Source organism: Crocodylus siamensis, chromosome 4, assembly GCF_052110815.1.
Source record: "Crocodylus siamensis isolate JL-2025a chromosome 4, ASM5211081v1, whole genome shotgun sequence".
In the NCBI taxonomy this organism is placed as follows: Eukaryota; Metazoa; Chordata; order Crocodylia; family Crocodylidae; genus Crocodylus; species Crocodylus siamensis.
In genome coordinates this window covers 138,965,160-138,982,811 of record NC_143398.1, presented here as the reverse complement: position 1 = coordinate 138,982,811, position 17,652 = coordinate 138,965,160, and the positions used below count along the sequence as shown (strand labels likewise).

Genomic DNA, 17,652 nt, shown 5'->3' with positions numbered 1-17,652 from the left:
GTGGTTGGCGAAGGGGGGAGGGAAGGGGCATGAGGGAGGAAGGGATTGGAGTTCAGGCAAGCTGCCCAGCTGGGGTGGGGGGTGCAGGACTCAGGGAAGAGGGAAGGGGGGCACAGGTGCAGCAGTGCTCGAGGCAGAGGCTATGCCCTGCTGCCACTTGCCCAGCTGGGATGGGGGGGGGGGGGCGCAGGATGCAGGCATACCTCGCTCCAGGCAGAAGGGAGCAAGCGGGAGCAGGGCATAACCCGCTGCTTGCCCAGCCGGGGTGGGGGTGCACAGGATGCAGGTGCTGCTTGTGTTGATGTGGACGTGGCAGTACTGGGAATGGGGGCTTTGCCCTTCTGCTCCTTGCCTAACCAGGGCGGCAGGGGCATGATGCAGGCATTGCTTGCTCCGGGCAGAAGGGGGCAAGCAGCAGCAGCAGGGCAGAGCTTTCACTCCCAGCACTGCTGTGTCCACATCCTGCACCACCTCTCCCCCCCAGCTGGGCAAGTGGTGGCAGTGCCCGTATCCTGTGCCCCACCACCCTGGCTGGACAAGTGGTGGGATATCCCTTGCTGCTGCTTGTCCCCTTCCACCTAGAGTGAGGTGTGCCTGCATTGTGTTCCCTCCCTCCATCGCAGCTGGGCAAGCAGGAGCAGGGCATAGCCCCCAGTCCTAGCGCTGACACATCCACATCCCATGACCCTCCCTCACCCCATCTGGGCAAGCAGTGGCAGTGCCTGCATACAACAAACCCCCCACTCCAATCTTGGCAAGCGGTGGGCTATGTCCTGCTGCCTGTTTAGTCTATGGCTGAATCTCCAAAGTGGTGCCAAATCTTCTCTGAATTGATTCAGAGGCTTCCAATTTGACTCGGAGCTTCTAATGGGTCTCCCGATTCGATTCAGATTTGGAGATTCAGTCGCTGAATTGAGCTGAATCTCCTCCGAATCCAATCAGCTACCGGAGCTTCACACAGCCCTAATACCCATCCCACCTCATCCTCCACTAAATGTCATGCAGACCAACAACGTTTCAGCTTTCAATGGATTGTGAAAAGTCACTGGGCAAATATAGAGCTGCAGAAAATACCCTGCAAGGCTTTAGGTAAATCCCATAGGAAAATTAGATAAAAGAAGAATGCAGAGCATTACTGACAGTTTATCTGAAAGTAATATTATAAGGGGTCTCTCAAATGATTTGTTCACAGGTATGACACCACTGTTTTCATGTACAGCTTGGAAGACAGCAAAGATAAGACTAACCACACTAGTAGGTAAAACAAGGCTTCAACAGAATCACAAACACCTTGGTAGGCATTATTGCTGCTCTATTTACTCCAAATATTGAGGTAATATTGTCAAGGTACCTAAGGAAACTGGAAAGCTTTTAAGCTCCACCACTGACAGAGTTCCACCATCAGAAGTGTGCTGGCATCATGGATAGAAAAAATCAACGACAGCTCATTAAAGGAAAATGGAAAGTGTTTCCTCCAGGAAGAAATAATTAAAAGCACGTTTTAAATAGAGGGATCTTGGCAGGGCAGCAGTGCTGCCAGGAAAGCAAATGGAATTCTTGTCAACAAGTCAAGACAGCCACAAAACAACTTGGGTCATAGTAATAAGAAGGGTGTAAATCAATCAAGCTAATTATTGTGCACTGCCTATTACGGAGGGTTAGGTGGGGGTAGCCATACCCCCTTCAGGGATGTGTTGTAAGTGCAGTGAAGAGAGATCACTACACATACTATACTGCCAAAGGGAGTGCCAATGCCAGTGAACTCGGACCCTTCTGATCTCATCAGCTGTTTAAGGTGGGGTCTGCTCAGAGTCCCTGTCAGCACAGCTCTGGGGCCCAGGGAAAGAGTGGCACTGCTGTTCATGTCCCACCGGGACATAGGCATCTGGTCTGGGGCTACTCAGAGATCCAGGTACCAAGCAGAGTCAGGATGGAGAGCAGAACTGGAAGACAGACTGGGTCTGAAAGCCAGGAGGTCAATCTGAGAGCAGGATCTAGGAGAGACCAGGTTGAGAAGCCAGGAGATCTGGCAGAGAATGGAGTCAAGGAGCAAGCTGGAGGGAATGACAAAGCAGTCTTGGGTTGGGTTGAGCCCCGTGCCCAGACACTTCCTGTCCTGTACAGGAGTTTATATAGTGAAGCAGAGGATCAACTGACCCCAGCCAGCCACTTCAGTAACAGGGAGTGGGCAGATGTTTAGGTCCTGCTGGAAGCTCCAGACCATCCTGGATCAGTCCGAGTAGGGATGAATGGCTGTCTTGGCTAGGCTGAGGCTCTAGGTTTGAGGACATAGCCTGACAATGCACCCTTCCCCTCTGTGAGCTGAGGAAAGGAGGGGATGAGCAATGGCAACACTCAGCTCTGGAGCCCAGGGGCTGAGCACTGTTGCTCCTCCCTTCTTTTCCCCTGTTCACTGAACGTGGGGAGGGGAAGGACAAATGTCAGTATTGCTCACCCCCTGGATTCAGACCTACACGAAAACAGGAGCTGTAGCGAGAGCCTGTACTGATCGGCTGGATGAGCTCAGAGAAGTCACTGCGTATGCAGTGCACTGCCAAAGGGGGTGGGGGCAGGCTGCATTGCTGTACCCCACCACTTCAGCATCCGTCCTTATTGCCTACCGATGTTCAGAGATGAGTTAAGAATACTGCACAGGGTTATGGGCTACACATTTTTTAAAAATGGAGGGATTTCAGAGGTTGGGTAAGATATTTTTCCCTAGATAATAAAATACTTTACAACAATAGATGAATGCCATCATTCCCAATGCCCGTCTCAGAGATTAAGCCATGCACATTTAAGTACACATGGCTGGTGCAGTGAAGGAGCTAAGGCACAGAGTGCTTACATAAAGTACAAGAGCTAATGGCAGAGCTGGGAACAGAAGCCACGTGGCCTAACTACTTATTCCAGGCCTATAAAAAGATTTAAAATAAAAAAAACCTCACAAGGAAAGTTGGAGAAAACTGAATATGTACCATCCAGTTCAAATACGATATAGTTGAAACCTATAAATAAATATCACAAAGGGGAATTTAAAAGATGACAAGGGCCAATAGTTCCCGCTGGTGAGGAAAAAACAAGGAATACCTTCAGCTTGAAATCTAGTCAGCTGAAAACAATGAAATCTAGTCATTTCAAGGGTGATGCCTATTCCTCTTTCCTTCTGTCAGTTTTCTGTCACTTTATATCTGTACTTTCCTATTTCTTATGTGCACTTTCTTATTTCAACAAAATAAGACTCCCCCCCAACCTTTCCCAGGTAAAACACGCCATGTAAAGCAGAAAATCACTAAACAAACCACGGTAGAGAGGCTTCAGTTAAACCAGTAGTTATGAAAATGTTTTCAAATTGGTCTAAACAAATCGGTCTCTTCACTGAGCCTTTCATGTCATTTTAGACATTAATTCTAATAGCAGGTATATCTTCTAACACACATGGGTTTTGAATCAACTCTCTCTCGAAGCTGCAGCCTGTGAAAATTAGGTAAAATATCTGGAAAACTATTACAACACTCAGAGCATTCCAGACAATGGAACAAGCTGCCTGGGGAGATGGTTAATTAATTACTAATTAATTTAATCCTGCCATAATACTGGGGGATGGACTAGCTGACCTACTTATAGGTCCCTGCTAACCCAAAGAAATCCATTACTCCAAACATAACTTTTGGCGTAATGAGGTTATTTTCTTGTTTTACTGCTGTGCCATTTCTTAGATGATTATCTGTGCATACTGGGGGGCATTAAAATTCATCCAGAGAATCAATTCCATTGAATAATCAGCTGTTTCAGATACCGGGGAGCTGCTGGGCCTGGAAGCACCCCCACTTCTGGAGAAAGAAAGGTTTCAGAATTTCTTCTGCAGAACTTAACTCTCCAGTAGAGAGCTAAAGAATATAAAAGCTCTGCTGGCCCTCTCAAGCTACAGGTGTCACCTTTGCAGGTTTAAGTCTTTAAGGACTCCAGAACACCTTATGGTCTGTGTTACAAACCAGTCACCTTCTGTATTGTCACAATTCTGATACAAGTGGACACAGCAGCTGAGTGTCTGCAAGTCCCCTCAGTCCCTTGCTCAAGGGTGCATTTCAAGGAACTGGTCTCTTCACTGAGCCTTTCTATGGATCTCTGAAGTCCAGTACCCTAATACTTAACATCAGTAGCTCAGACATCCTGTAGTAACGTGAGTGTCACTGCCTAATCAAGGGAAGTGATTCTTTTACTGTATTCAGCACTGGTGAGACCTCACCTGGAAAACTATGTCCAGTTTTGGGCCCTGCACTTCAAGAAGGATGTGGACAGTTTGGAAATCCAGTGCAGGGTAACAAAAGTGATCAGGGGCTTGGGAAACAAGACTTATGAGGAAAGGCTAAAAGAATTAGGGTTAGGAGAAGAGAAGATGGAAAGGGAATTTAATAACAGTCTTCAAATCCCTGAAGGAGGATTATAGAGAAGATGGCGGTTTTTTCTGTGGCTGTAGGGGGCAGGACTAGAAGCAATGGACTCAAGCTGCAGCAAGGAAAATTTAAGATGGATATTAGGAGGACTTTCTGATGATGAGGGTGGTCAGGCTGGCTAGAGGAGTTGTGGAATCCAAGAACGGAGAAACTTTCAAAAGCAGGTTAGACGGACAGACACTTGGCTGGGATGGTTTAGTCAAGGATGATCCTGGCTTGAGCAGGGGGCTGGACTACATAACCAGTATGTCCCTTCCAGACCTACTTTCCTATGAACCCATGAACCTCCTGACCTCTGGTAGCTTACACATGCTCTTCCACAACTGAAGCAAGCTCTGGGTACTCTGGCTTCCAATTCAACCTCTCTAGTGACATAATGGGACAGGAGAACAAGCAGCACAGGCTTAGTGAAGAAATTGCCCATAAAGTATTAGACAATTACAAACCCTTGCAAAATAACAAAGGTCCTGCTCAAGTATGGCCCTTCTCCAAGTATGATCATATTACTTGGGTAACCAAATATGTTAATCATTTCAGTCTAGAGAAAGTCCTACCCTTCCTCTCTCTTTAGCCCAGTCTTTTTCCATGTGTCAGTGGATCCCCAGAGAATCACTCCTTCACTTCTTCTTAGATATACTCTTTTCTCTTTGGCCAGGTGGCAAAGCTGAGAAACTCCAGGCTCTTCCCTCCCCTCCCGTCCCCACCATCCCATCTCACCTCTGTCAGGCTTCATGCAGACACAGTCAGTGTGGGCCTTGGGTCTTGGATTCATTGTTCCACATGGAGAGACCAGTAGTAAGACAGGCACACTGGTGACTTTAGATTGCCCTGTGATAACTTCTCAGTTCCTGTCATTCACCTGTGACAAGAATCCTTCCTGGGCAGGGACTTACCAGAATGTATTCTAATAACTTTGTCATGGGCAAGGCTAGACATATGTTCAGACTCAAACAACATGGACAGCCTGATACAAAACAGAAGTTACCATAGAAAATTAAATCAACTTACTGATCCAGATATATCCCACTTTCACAGGATGAAATCAAAGCTCTGGGTATAGAGTTGATCAAACAGCATAGGTGGGTTGTAGCATTTTCAAAGATATGAAAATAGAGTCAGTTGAAAAGGGGCTGCTGGTAAATGGTGACCTTTTTCTTAGAGGACTTGAGTACTATAACAATGTTTCCAGGGTAGCACAGTGACGAGCTGTTGAATAAACCTGTCTACCTCTTTGTATTTTCTTTACATTCTTAATAACCTCCTCTGCTTGTCCTCGTGTCCAGTCACAAAGAAACCTTCCAAAAGGGAAAGAGGATCATGTGACGTTTGAAAACTGGGAACTGGATTCCCCCAAACCTTATTTCCAGCTTCTTTGTGCTGTACAAAATAGCCAGAATTCTGCCCTGCTGGCATAGCTGGGGATTTGTTTGCAGAGGGGAACTTCTATGTGGTTAAAGCCATCCTTCATCCTTACAGCACAGGGACATACCGTGGGAAGCAGGGAGTAAAACCAGTGTATGTTGTGCTCCACTGAGCTTAGGCAGCTTGGCTGTCAGCTGCTTTCATGTTTGGGGAAGGGCATGACAGGTAATGGAAAAACAGCTATATGGAATGAAAACCTGAAAGAAAGCCCCATATGCCAGCTACAGTAGACATAGCTCAGATACTATTGAAGATCTGGGCCCAGTAATATACATATATTTCAAGTCAAGGAGGAGCAAGTGATTAATATTGAACCCCTTTACATCACATGAAATCAGAAGCAACTCTGTCAAAGCCAATGTGCTCAATACTCTTCTCATTATCTTTGCACTATAAGTAAAGGGAAATCAGGTTGAATGAAATTACCTGAGTGCAACAGTAGCACAAGAGCAGAACAAAATTCTGAGCCTCTCAAAGAGGTCTGGGAAACAGCACAGTGCTTACCATAGGAGATGACCGAAACAAAGTCCTGAACTGAGGATTCTGGATGTTATGTAAAATAATATCAGAGTACACAGAAACGTAGGAGGGCTCACAACCCCTTTGTGCTCAAGGTTACTGCCAACCAAAGGAAGCCACCAACTCAGCACTACAAAACCTCCTTCACAATTACAAAGAACTATATTTGAAACATCAAGAATATGCCACAGGTAAAAGCTGACAAGATGAGGACACTGCCGATGCCCTGCAACTGCACCAAGGGGAAGCGGTTAGTTAATTTCTCATATGGAAATGTTTAGAATTCCAACGATACATGCTGCTGTCAGAGATGGTCTGTAGCAGTGGTCCTCAATCTTTTGCATCAATGGGCTGGATGTGCAGTGCCTGGCCCCCCATGGGCCAAATGTGGCCCATGACTCCAGTCCAATGCCCAGAGCAGGTGCAGCAGGACTCCATGCAGTGGTGCAGAGAGGATAGCCTGGTCCCAATTTAGCTGCATGGGGAGAAGGGAGCTTGGCCCAGTCCCAACCCATGCAATGTGTGGCAAAGAAGTGTGGCCTGGCCCCAATTTACCTGTGTGGGGAGAAAAAGGCCTGGACCAGTTCCATCTGACTGTGCAGGTGGAGGACAGGTGGAAATTTGGCAGCCAGGGAGGGTGACGGCATTAATGACCAGTGCTCCCCTGCTTCCAAATTTTCTGACCCATGGGGAGCTCCGCAGGCCAGGCCATGTACCATGGCTCTGCAGACTGCATTTGGCTTATGGGCTAGAAGTTAAGCACCCCTGGTCTCTAGTAATGATAAACAGTAATTTTCCCAAATAAACTGATACTGAAATGCAGGGGTGCTCATCCTCTGGCCCACAAGCCAAATGCAGCCCATAGAGCCATAGGTATCCCACCCATGGGGCTCCCTACAGATTGGGAATTTTAGCAGCAAGGGAGAAGTGTTAATAATTATGGCCTCCCTCCTCCACTGTCAAATTCCTAAGCCCCAAACCCCATGCAACACATTGGGGCCAGGTCATGCTCCTTCCCTCTGACTCCACAGCTGGATGAGGCTAGGGCATGCCTCTCCCCCCGGAATGGATGGGGCCTGACCATGCCCCTTTCCCCACTTTAGAGCTGGGCCATGCCCCCTGCCCCCCACAGGGCCAGGGTGAAGCCAGGGTGCACCCCTGAGTCCCACTACACAACCAGATGGGGCCCTGGTATGATCACTCCATGCTGGATCAAGCTCACCAGCTGGATCCAGCCTGTGGATGGCTCAGGCTCTGCCCATATGGCCTACCAGCCAAACAGGTGGAGCACCACTGCTGAAATGGTTCAGATGTTGATGCAACCTGCTATTTATCCTTTGCAGTACTTCTAATGGCCAGCTGCTTCTTTGCAACATAGTCTGAATTAATTGGGGTAAATTAAGGTATATTGCAGGTGAGTAATGAAGTATGACACAGGACTACTTTCACTCATATTTCCACTTAACATTTAGAAAAAATCTTACTGTACAAGCTTTTTTTTTTTTTTAAAAAGGGTCACCTATAATGTGTACACTTCACAGTTCTCCTATTAAGATATCACCCCTTTATGGTTGGATTACACATAAACCTTTGATCTGATCCGCTGTCAGTGACTCCACATTTCATCCAGGCTCTGCGGTCTTCACTAAATTGTACTGCTATTCAGCGCCTCTGAAGTCTAACACAAAGCTCTTCTTTGTCCTGTTTTTCTTTAGATTGAATGCTCCAGTATATCTGACTACTCAGAAAAAATTATCAAGGCGAACCACTTGGACAACAGTAAGACATATCTCAGAATAATTTCTGCAGAAAAAAAAAAAAGAGCTGAATGGCTCCTGCTCTTTGTGGTTGATTTCTGTTGTGTAGCTTATGTATAAATGATAGTTTGGCATACCCACTTTATGTATTTATTTAGTTGTTTGTTTTTTCAAAGACAGCCATTCATAGCCCTGGGCCTCCTGAACACCACTGAAAATCACAGTCCACCCAAAAATAATGACCAGCCCAGTAGTGCTTATAAGCAACCGAAGTAAATGAACACAACTGGAGTGGATAGTAATTCAATGCGGCTAAACAGACCAAAGTTCTATTACATCGCACAGGAAATTCTGCAGCTGTATTTTTCCCTGTCCTGAAACTATAGTAGTGGCAATTCTACAGCAAAGGGTCTGGAGGGTATTTCTTTACTGCAGAGCCAGCCCAGTATTGGCTGGCAAAGCTCTATCCCATGCCAGACCTCTGTAACTGCATCCACAGTGACAATGCATTAGCCCGTCAGCTGGGCTGTATATTTGGCAGGACATCCCATGGCTGTCAGTGCTGCTCCAAACTGCACTGGTACATCTGGCAGGTTCTAGCTGGCCTTCAGCACTTTGGGAAGAGGATTGTTAGCCAGTCTGTCTGTTTAAAGAGTGGGAAAACATAGAAGAAATGTAGCAGACAAACATGAGGTTTAAATGTGAAACTGGTATATATGACTTCTGGCTGAAAGGAATGGAAATAGTAGAGGGCAAGAAAACACAGCCAGGGTAGAGTTGGGTAAGGCATTTGAAGATTGGTTATCTTGAATCCTCCCTGTAAAGGAGGGGTGTTCCCAGCCTGTCCTGAGACCAGGAACATGCTTAAGTGTATATCCAGAACCATGAATGCTACCTCAGGCTTCAAGTGCCCTCACTCCTGGGTGAAAAGTGTTGTTGTGTGGCTGGCAGTTCAGGAAACAGTACCTTAAAAATCAGGCTAACTGTAGAAAAGATACGTCCAGAGGATGTGCTGCTAGCAGTGCTGTTTCCTCCATGCCAATCAGACTTGTCTCAAGCAAAATTCCTATTGGATTAAATTGGAATTTAAAGTCTGAAGAATTCATGGGTTGAACCAAAACCGAAGCTTCAAACGCCCATTATGTAAGGATGGATGCTATTTTAAGAATTCTGATCTGGAGCTCATTCACTTGGATTCAGATTGCAGTGCCACTCAGGAAGTGCTTAGCTCTGACCCTGAAATACTGATTCATACCTATGTCTGGTTTTACAGGACTCCTGTAAGCTACCTATGAGCTTTACACGACTTGAAAAAAATCTGTCTTTGCAGATTGCTCCACCTCTAGTCAGGGCATCTATAACTCATCATTGTGAAGGATTTGGACCTGTTTTTTGCTCTCACCATCAGGGTAGATTTCCAGAGTAACACTACTGAAATCAATCGGGTCATACTAGGGGAAAATCTCGTACTTCTCCTCTATTGGCCAAGGCACGCCATTCTCTAAAGAATCCAAGAGCCAGTCTACATTTGGCTACAAAGTTGCAAACTTAAGGGTCACTCCACTGAATTTAATGAAATTATCCCAGATTTACACTTAAGTTAAGGAGAGTTACCTTGACTCCAAAGATCCTGTAACTCATGCAATTTTTTTTTAAGTGAATTTAGAGCCAGCAAAAGGTGCTGAATTGCCAACCACAGTACACCCAAAGAACAGAAACAAAACTGGCAATGCATGCATCCCCCACACAGTGACTTCCTAATGTGCATCACATAGGTGAAGTGGTATGAAAGACTGCCACCATGTCACTGTCTGCACTGTAACTGCTCTGTGTATAAATAGAGGGCTTCAGTCTCCAGGCCTGTAATTCTGGCAGCTGTCAGCAGTGCTAAAAGTCACCCCAAAAGAATCAGCAGGACTGTTTTGACTTGCTCTAAGAGCAAGATAGCTGTGTGCTGGTTAAAGGAAGGATCATAACAAGCATATTCTGGAAGGGTGCAATTCACTTCTCTGCAGAAGGTCAGTTCAGACCCTGAGTTCCATTTAAATCCTAATAGAGATAAGTGGCACATTAAGGCTTCAACTGGGTGGAATTTTAGCAAATATGACATTGTCTCAGAGAACTCAGGGGAAAAAAAATATGTTTCAGAGCTTAATTATCCACTGAAAAAAATTTTTAAGTTCCTTTAACCCAGAGTTCTAATCCAGTCTGGTCAAACTAAAAAACTAAGTCTAATTAAGCCACGATAATTTTTGTGAATAGAAGCAGTACTTTATGCTGCTAAGATTTTTCAGGGTTGTATTATCCATTATTCACAAGTATTTATACAGACACCAGGTATCCATGAAAATATCCATGAGCCTTAAACATAGCACATGGTGAGGCACCTGTAATGATTTGTCCCAAAACTACCCTGTGCATTGTTCCCTAGTCACAGTTTTATTCTCCCGTTTTAAATATTTCAGTTAGCTAATCAAGGAAGCATGCCCTGCAACATGTGGCTTTAGTAAATCACCCACAAAAACGAAAGGGACACATGCAGGAAAGTGAACAGTTGGCCAGCAGCCTACAGTTTGAAAATGATTTACCCAAACAATATGGACACGGGCTTACAAATAAAGGATACAGCTGAAGAAAGTCAAGACTGATTTATGGTTGGTTTAGTAATCTCAAAGGGGGGGTGGTAAATATTATTTGGAACAAATAACCAAACTGGTTTTAGAAGAACCTCTGTAACTAAAATATCTGTTTTTGTTTATAACAGTTGCATTGTGGTGTTATTCCATGGTTTTTAACTGTTTAACTCTTGATTGACCCTTGTGAGTGTAGAAGGAAGCTCAGACTATACATTGTATTCCTCCACAGAACTATCACAAAGCATTGAAATCACTTCATGAGTACCTTGTATTATAGATTGTACATATCAAGACTGGGCTATGCTATAAATCTGGCACTTTCAAATGAAATGGGTTACTTAATCCACTTGGTGCTAAAAAAAATAAATTATTTTCTGTGATTCATAGAAAATTAGGGTTGGAAGGGACCTCAGGAGCTTACCTAGTCCAACCCCCTGCTCAAGGCAGGACCATCCCCAACTAGATGATCCCAGCCAAAGTTTGTGTAGCCGAGTCTTAAAAACCTCCAAGGATGGATATTCCACCACCTCCCTGGGTAACCTGCTCCAGTGTTTTACTATTCTCTTGGTGAGAAAATTCTTCCTAATATTTAACCTAAACTTCCCTTGCTGCAACTTGAGACCACTGCACCTTGTTCTGTCATTTGCCACCACTGAGTACAGTCCAGCTCCATCTTCTTTTGAACCACAGTTCAGGTAGTTGAAGGCTGCTATTAAATCCCCTCAGTCTCCTCTTCTCTAAACTAAATAAGCCCAGTTTCCTCAGTCTTTCCTCATAAGTCATGTCCCACAACCCCCTCACCATTTTGTTGCCCTCTGCTGGACTCTCTCCAATTTGTCCACATCCTTTCTGTAGTGGGGGGCCCAAAACTGAATACAGTACTCCAGGTGTGGCCTCACCAGTGCTGAATAGAGGGAAATAACCACTTCCCCTAACCTACTAGCAACACTCTTACCAATGCAGCTCAGTATGCCATTAGTGTTCTTTGCAACAAGAGTACACTCTTGGTTCCTATAAAGCTTCCCAAGTCCTTTTCTGCAGAGCTGCTGCCCAGGCAGTCAGCCCCCAGCCTGTACTGGTGCATGGGATTGTTCTGTCCTAAGTGCAGGGCTTTGTACTTGTCCTTGTAGAACTTCATGAAAGTTCTTTTGGCCCAATCCTCCAATTTTTCTAGGTAACTTTGAATCCTAGCCCCACTCTCTAGTATATCTACTACTCTCCCCAGCTTGGGGCCATCTGCAAATTTGCTGAGGGTGCATTCTATGCCAACCTCCAGGTCACTGATGAAGACATTTAACAAAACTGGCCCCAAGACTGACCCCAGGGGCACTCCACTTGATACCAGCTGCCAACTAGACATCAAGCCACTGATTACCACCCTCTAAGCCCAATGCTCCTCTCAGTTTTCTATCAACCTTACAGTCTATTCATTTAGCTAGCCTGTGAAAATGTTGTGGGAGACCATATCAAAAGCCTTGCTAAAAATCAAGGTCTACTACATCCACTGGTCTCCCCGCATCCAGGGAGCCAGTCATCTCATCATAGAAGGCAATCAGATTGCTCAGTCATGACTTGCCCTTGATGAATCCATGCTGACTGTTCCTAATCACCTTCTTCTCCTCCAAGTACTTAGAAATGGATTCCTCAATAACCTGCTCCATGGTTTTTCCAGGGACTGAGGTGAGGATGACTGGCCTGTAGTTCCCTGGATCCTCCTTTTTCCTTTTATTAAATCTGGGCACTATGTTTGCCTTTTTCCAATCATCCAGGACCCCTTCTGATTGCCATGAATTTTAAAAGGTGATGGCCAATGGCTCTGCAATCTCACCAGCCAACTCTTTCAGCACCCTTGGGTGCATTGGTGATGCATAGGGGGTGCATGCAGGCATACGTTAACCCCCTGAGATTAGCGGTGAACTTCCTGAAAGAAATGCCGCCGATGCTGGCAGTAGTGCGTATGGGCAGTTGCTGTGCGCCCCCAGCCTCCAGGGACACGCATCTTTCATGCTTGGGTGCATCCATATATTACTATTATATGCCCACTTTTCTAAATAATCCCTAACCTGTTCTTTTGACACTGTTGGCTGCTCACCTCCTTCCCAAACTGTGCTGCCTGGTGCAGTAGTCTGGGAACTGATCTTGCCTGTGAAAACTGAGGCAAAGAAGGTATTGAGCGCTTCAGCCTTTTCTGCATCCTGTGTCACTAGGTTGCCTCCCCTATTCAGTAAGGGACCCACACTTTCCTTGATCCTCCTCTTGCTACCAACATACTTGCAGAAACCCTTCATGTCCCTTGTTAGCTGCAACTCCAATTGTGCTTTGACCTTCCTGGCTTCATTCCTCCATGCCTGAGCAATGATCTTATACTCCTCCCTATTTATTTGTCCAAGTTTTCACTTCTTATAAGCTTCCTTTTTGTGACTTAGTTTACTGAAGAGTTCCCTACTAAGCCAAGCTGGTCTTCTGCCATACTTGTTAGTCTTCCTGCATATAAGGATGGTTTGTGCTCATGCTCTCAGTAAGGCTTCTTTAAAGCATAGCCAGCTCTCCTGGACTCCTCTCCCCCTCAGTCTGGCCTCCCAGGAGATCCTGCCCAAGAGGTCCCTAAGCAAGTCAAAGTCCAGGATCCTGACTCTGCTGCTCTCTATCCTTTCTTTCCTCAGGATCCTCATGGTCACGGCTGCCTAGGTTGCCATCCACTACTACATTCCCCACCAATTCATCACTGTTTGCGAGCAGCAAGTCAAGAAGAGCACAGCCCCTAGTTAGCCTCTCCAGCACTTGCACCAGGAAGTTATCCCCAAAACTCTCCAAAAGCTTCCTGGATTTCTTGCACACTGCTGTATTGCCCTCCCAGCAGATGTCAGGGTGATTGAAGTCCCCCATGAGAACCAGGGCTTGTGATGGGGAACCTTGTGCTAGCTGTTTGAAGAAAGCCTCATCCACCACTTCCTCGTGGTCTGGTGGTCTTCAGCAGACACCCACCACATCATCACCCTTATTACTCTCCCCTCTAACCTTAACCCAGGGACTTTCAACAGGTCTATATTCAGTTTCATACTGGAGCTCTGAGCAATCATATGCTTCTTTTACATAAAGTGCAACTTCCCCTTCTCTTCTCCCCTGCCTGACCTTTCTGAACAGTTTGTGCCCATCCATGACCATGCTTCAGTCATATGAGCTATTCCACCAAGTCTCTGTTATCCCAATCACTTCATAGTTCCATAATTGTGCAAGGACTTCCAATTCTTCCTGTTCATTTCCCAGGCTCTGTGCATTCTTGTACAGGCACCTCAGGTAACTAGTCAATTGTTCAGATTTCTCAGGAAGAATGAGAACACCTCCCCTGTTGTCCCCTCCTGCTTCTCTTCCTCCAGGTCATCTGCTTCCCCACTTACCTCAGGGCTTTGATCTTCATCCCCCAGATGATATGAAGTGTTATTCACTTCATAACATCTAGTTGTTTCCCTCCTTGGTTAAAAAAAGTAAGAGAGAGTGGGAGACAGTATTTAGACAAGAGAAGACCTTCAAATTAGAAGGTACAGTGGGAAAAAATGAACAAGTTATTTTGGTTTTTTAGCACTCATACATGGAGGTAGGTATATTAAACCATAAGCTTAGGTGGAAAATGTACTTAATATGTATTTCTACATGATATCTCCCTAATTGTTTCTTAAGATTTAAAGTTCAGCCTGCATTAAAAAAAAATGACATGATTTTCTACCAGACTGAATGCCACCAACTTGCAAAAATGGGGTCACATGAAGAGCTCATATGAGTGAGTGCAGCTCCCTGAGGTTCCCTATAGTGATGACAGTAAAAGGAAGATATGACGGAAGGACTGTGCAGGGAATATATTTGTCCTAAACTAGACATGGTCCATGCATGTTCTTTGTGCCTTGAATACCTTGCAGGAGCAAAACCCAATCCTTGTACTGTGCTCATTACAGAACATGACTTACACTACATGCAACTTACACCCCCTTTTTTTTTTTTAAACTCACTTACAAGGTAGTGTAAGTACCATAATTGGAAATGTAGGACTACTTCAACTGATTTTGCTTGTGGTGACTGTGCAAAGCATGTATGACAGTATAAAGGGGCCACTTTACTCATCCCAGTGTACACAAAAGGAGAACAAGCTCTGTACATAAATATTAGCCTTGGTTTTAAGTCCACAGAAACTGGTTTTTCTCTTCATGTGAATTACTAGATTGGTGCCATTCTTCATTCATACTCATGTGGAGACACAGGCATACACCACCTCTGGACTGCACTATAGAGAACAGCCACCTACCACAGCTTGCCTAAGTTAGGTCTGTCACATGCTTGTAAATGTAGCATAATGTTGCTTTTTGAGCAGCTCTGGGCATGCATCATAAGCTTGTGTTGTGGCACGTCTCCAGTGAGGTCTTAAGGATGACTATATTAGGTATTTTTCAGAGTTTGATATGTTTGGGGTGGCCATGCCAGTTCCCCACAGTGCTCCCTTGCATGGTACAGAGGTGATGTAGACATGCTCATGGAGTCTCCATTCAGATTGACCTAACTTCTCATATATGTGTGGAGTTTGTGCAACCTGCAGCTAGTACCGTCACGAGGACAAACATAGGTATCTCCTGAAGGCAACTCTCTCTCTCTTCACAGACTGCTCCACAGGAAGGATAGGCCTGTTATCAGCATTCTTTGTTAATCCAGGCGAGCCTTTTTTTTTTTTTTTTTTTTTTTTAAGTTTCAGTGTCTAGCATGTAACATTGCCAGACATTTATTAAGCTGTATGTCATCTGTGAGTCAAGTCTACAGCTATACTAAACCTAGCAGCCTTTTCAGCTCCTTGAAACCAATGTGCTGACAAATTACCTGACAAATGCTTTTCAACATGGTTGTTTAAGGTAACTAGGGAAGAGGCATCCGGGTTCAAAACTGATAACAGATTGAGTGGAGGGTGCCAGCATGTTGTGAAATCTCCAGTCAAGAAGCAGAAGGGGAAAAAAAAAAAAAAAAAAAAAAATGCAATCTTTGAAAGGCGAGCAGGTGTCTGCCTACTTTCATGTTTGTGTACCAGCAAGATAAAATTCTCTCTCCCCCCCTCCCTTAAGTGATGTGTCCAGAATTTATAAAGCAAATGAGCCCGATTCTCCTCTGGGTGAACCTGGCAGGCTGCAGTTGAAACAACTGCAGTTCCACCAGGGCAGACCAGAAACAGCTCCACTACAGTCAGAGTTAAGCCACTGTATAGCTGATGCAAGCAAGGGCACCATTAGGTGGCATCTGTCTGTGTTACAGGAAGGACTGGGGAATGGAATGGAAAAAAAAAAAAAAAAAAATTAAAATGAAGGGATAGATCAGTAGTTCTCAGTCTTCTTAGACTCAAGACACCCCTTGTTTGAACTCAAGGCACCCCTCCAGGAGATGCCAGCTCTTCTCTCTCTCTCGCTCATTTTTGAGTACAGAAAAATAGAGCAATTTCACTATTGCAAAGAACTTAGAAAGACCACACACAGGCTGTTTTTGACACTATGGATTCCTATTTAAAGTCTCTGGGTTCATCTTGTAAATCCTGTTTGCACACCCAATAGTACCAACACTGTGCAGCACCCCGTAGCACCCTTGAAAGGTGCAAGGCACCCCAGGGTGCCATAACACATTTGAGAATCACTGGGCTAGATTCTAAAATGAGCAGAGTAGGAAGCAGAAATGATGATAGTGTCTCTTTTTCATCCAAAGACCCAAGGAATTAGGACATTCACCCAAGAAAGAGATGACCCAGGTTCATCCATCTCCTGTGCCTGAAGTGATTGACAGGAACATCTCTTAGCCTTCAGTGTCTTAACTTCTAGGCAACAGGTTACCTGAGAGTCAAATACTTTTCCTCATTCCTGCCAATAATGTTCCACTCTGCATAAGCAGTCATTCACTGGAGTGGGGACAGGAACCCAGGTGCTCACAACCCCAGCTACACAGCCTACCACTCTCTCACTCAATAGAGAGTATTTTCAGATTGTCTGCAAAGTAGATGTCAGTGCCAGGATGTGGGTAGCCAAACCAGGGAGTCAGGGTACTGGACTGGGGTCCAAGCCAGAGGTGGAGAGGACAAGCCAAAGTTGAGGGATGAGCCAGATCAGAAAACCAGTAAACCGACAAATGAGTGGAGTCCACAAGTGATCCAAGTCAGGAAATCAAAAGGCAAGAAAAGAGTCACCACAACACAGTTTAAGATCAGGGTAACTCTGTAGAAGACCTTGCTTCAGACAGTTGCTCTGAATTAGACAGAAAGTGAATGTAAACTTGGATCTCCAATCTCTAAACTTTCCTGGTCTAGAAGTTATTCATACTACTTAGCTTGCCTCCTAGCTGCTGGCTCTCCCCCAGTTATGCTTTGAAGAATTAAACCTAAAAAGTGAGGCATAACAGTACTATCCTATGGAGAAGTTATTTACTCCACTGCATGCATAGTCAGTGACTGGGGCTGGCTGGGGTACAGAGATGCTACAGTGCAGGAGCTGCCTGCCAGCTGTCCCCACAGTATAGCACCCTTGTACCCCAGCCAGCCCCTCCACAGCATGTTGAGCCAGGGGGGAGCTGCTCTGGGCTGGTAGACTGACTCCCTAGGCCCCCTGCCAGCTGGGGCTGCACTGCCCTGGCTCAATGTGTTGCGAACTCCAATGCACATGTAAATGCAGCACCCAGAAGCAATACATTCAGGTGCAAACTGTCCTGAAGTTTATTTGGGTGCATTAAATTTCATGTGTAGATGTGCCCACTGTGACCTTCTACCCATTAGCAGGCAACAGAAATCATTTTTCTGCCTGTAGAGGACTCCATCCTGGAGAAGGAATAAGGGACACATATACTGATAAA

General features: G+C 45.3%; 1 protein-coding gene across 1 annotated transcript in view; it reads left to right on the top strand.

Annotated features, from left to right (window-relative positions):
* The window catches only part of PRMT8 (protein arginine methyltransferase 8), a 107,150-nt gene that overhangs the window by 54,603 nt on the left and 34,895 nt on the right, over window positions 1-17,652 (top strand). The window contains exon 4 of the mRNA XM_090041129.1: window positions 8,114-8,177. Within this exon, the coding sequence (XP_089897255.1) occupies window positions 8,114-8,177 (64 nt within the window). The remainder of the gene's footprint in view (window positions 1-8,113; window positions 8,178-17,652) is intronic.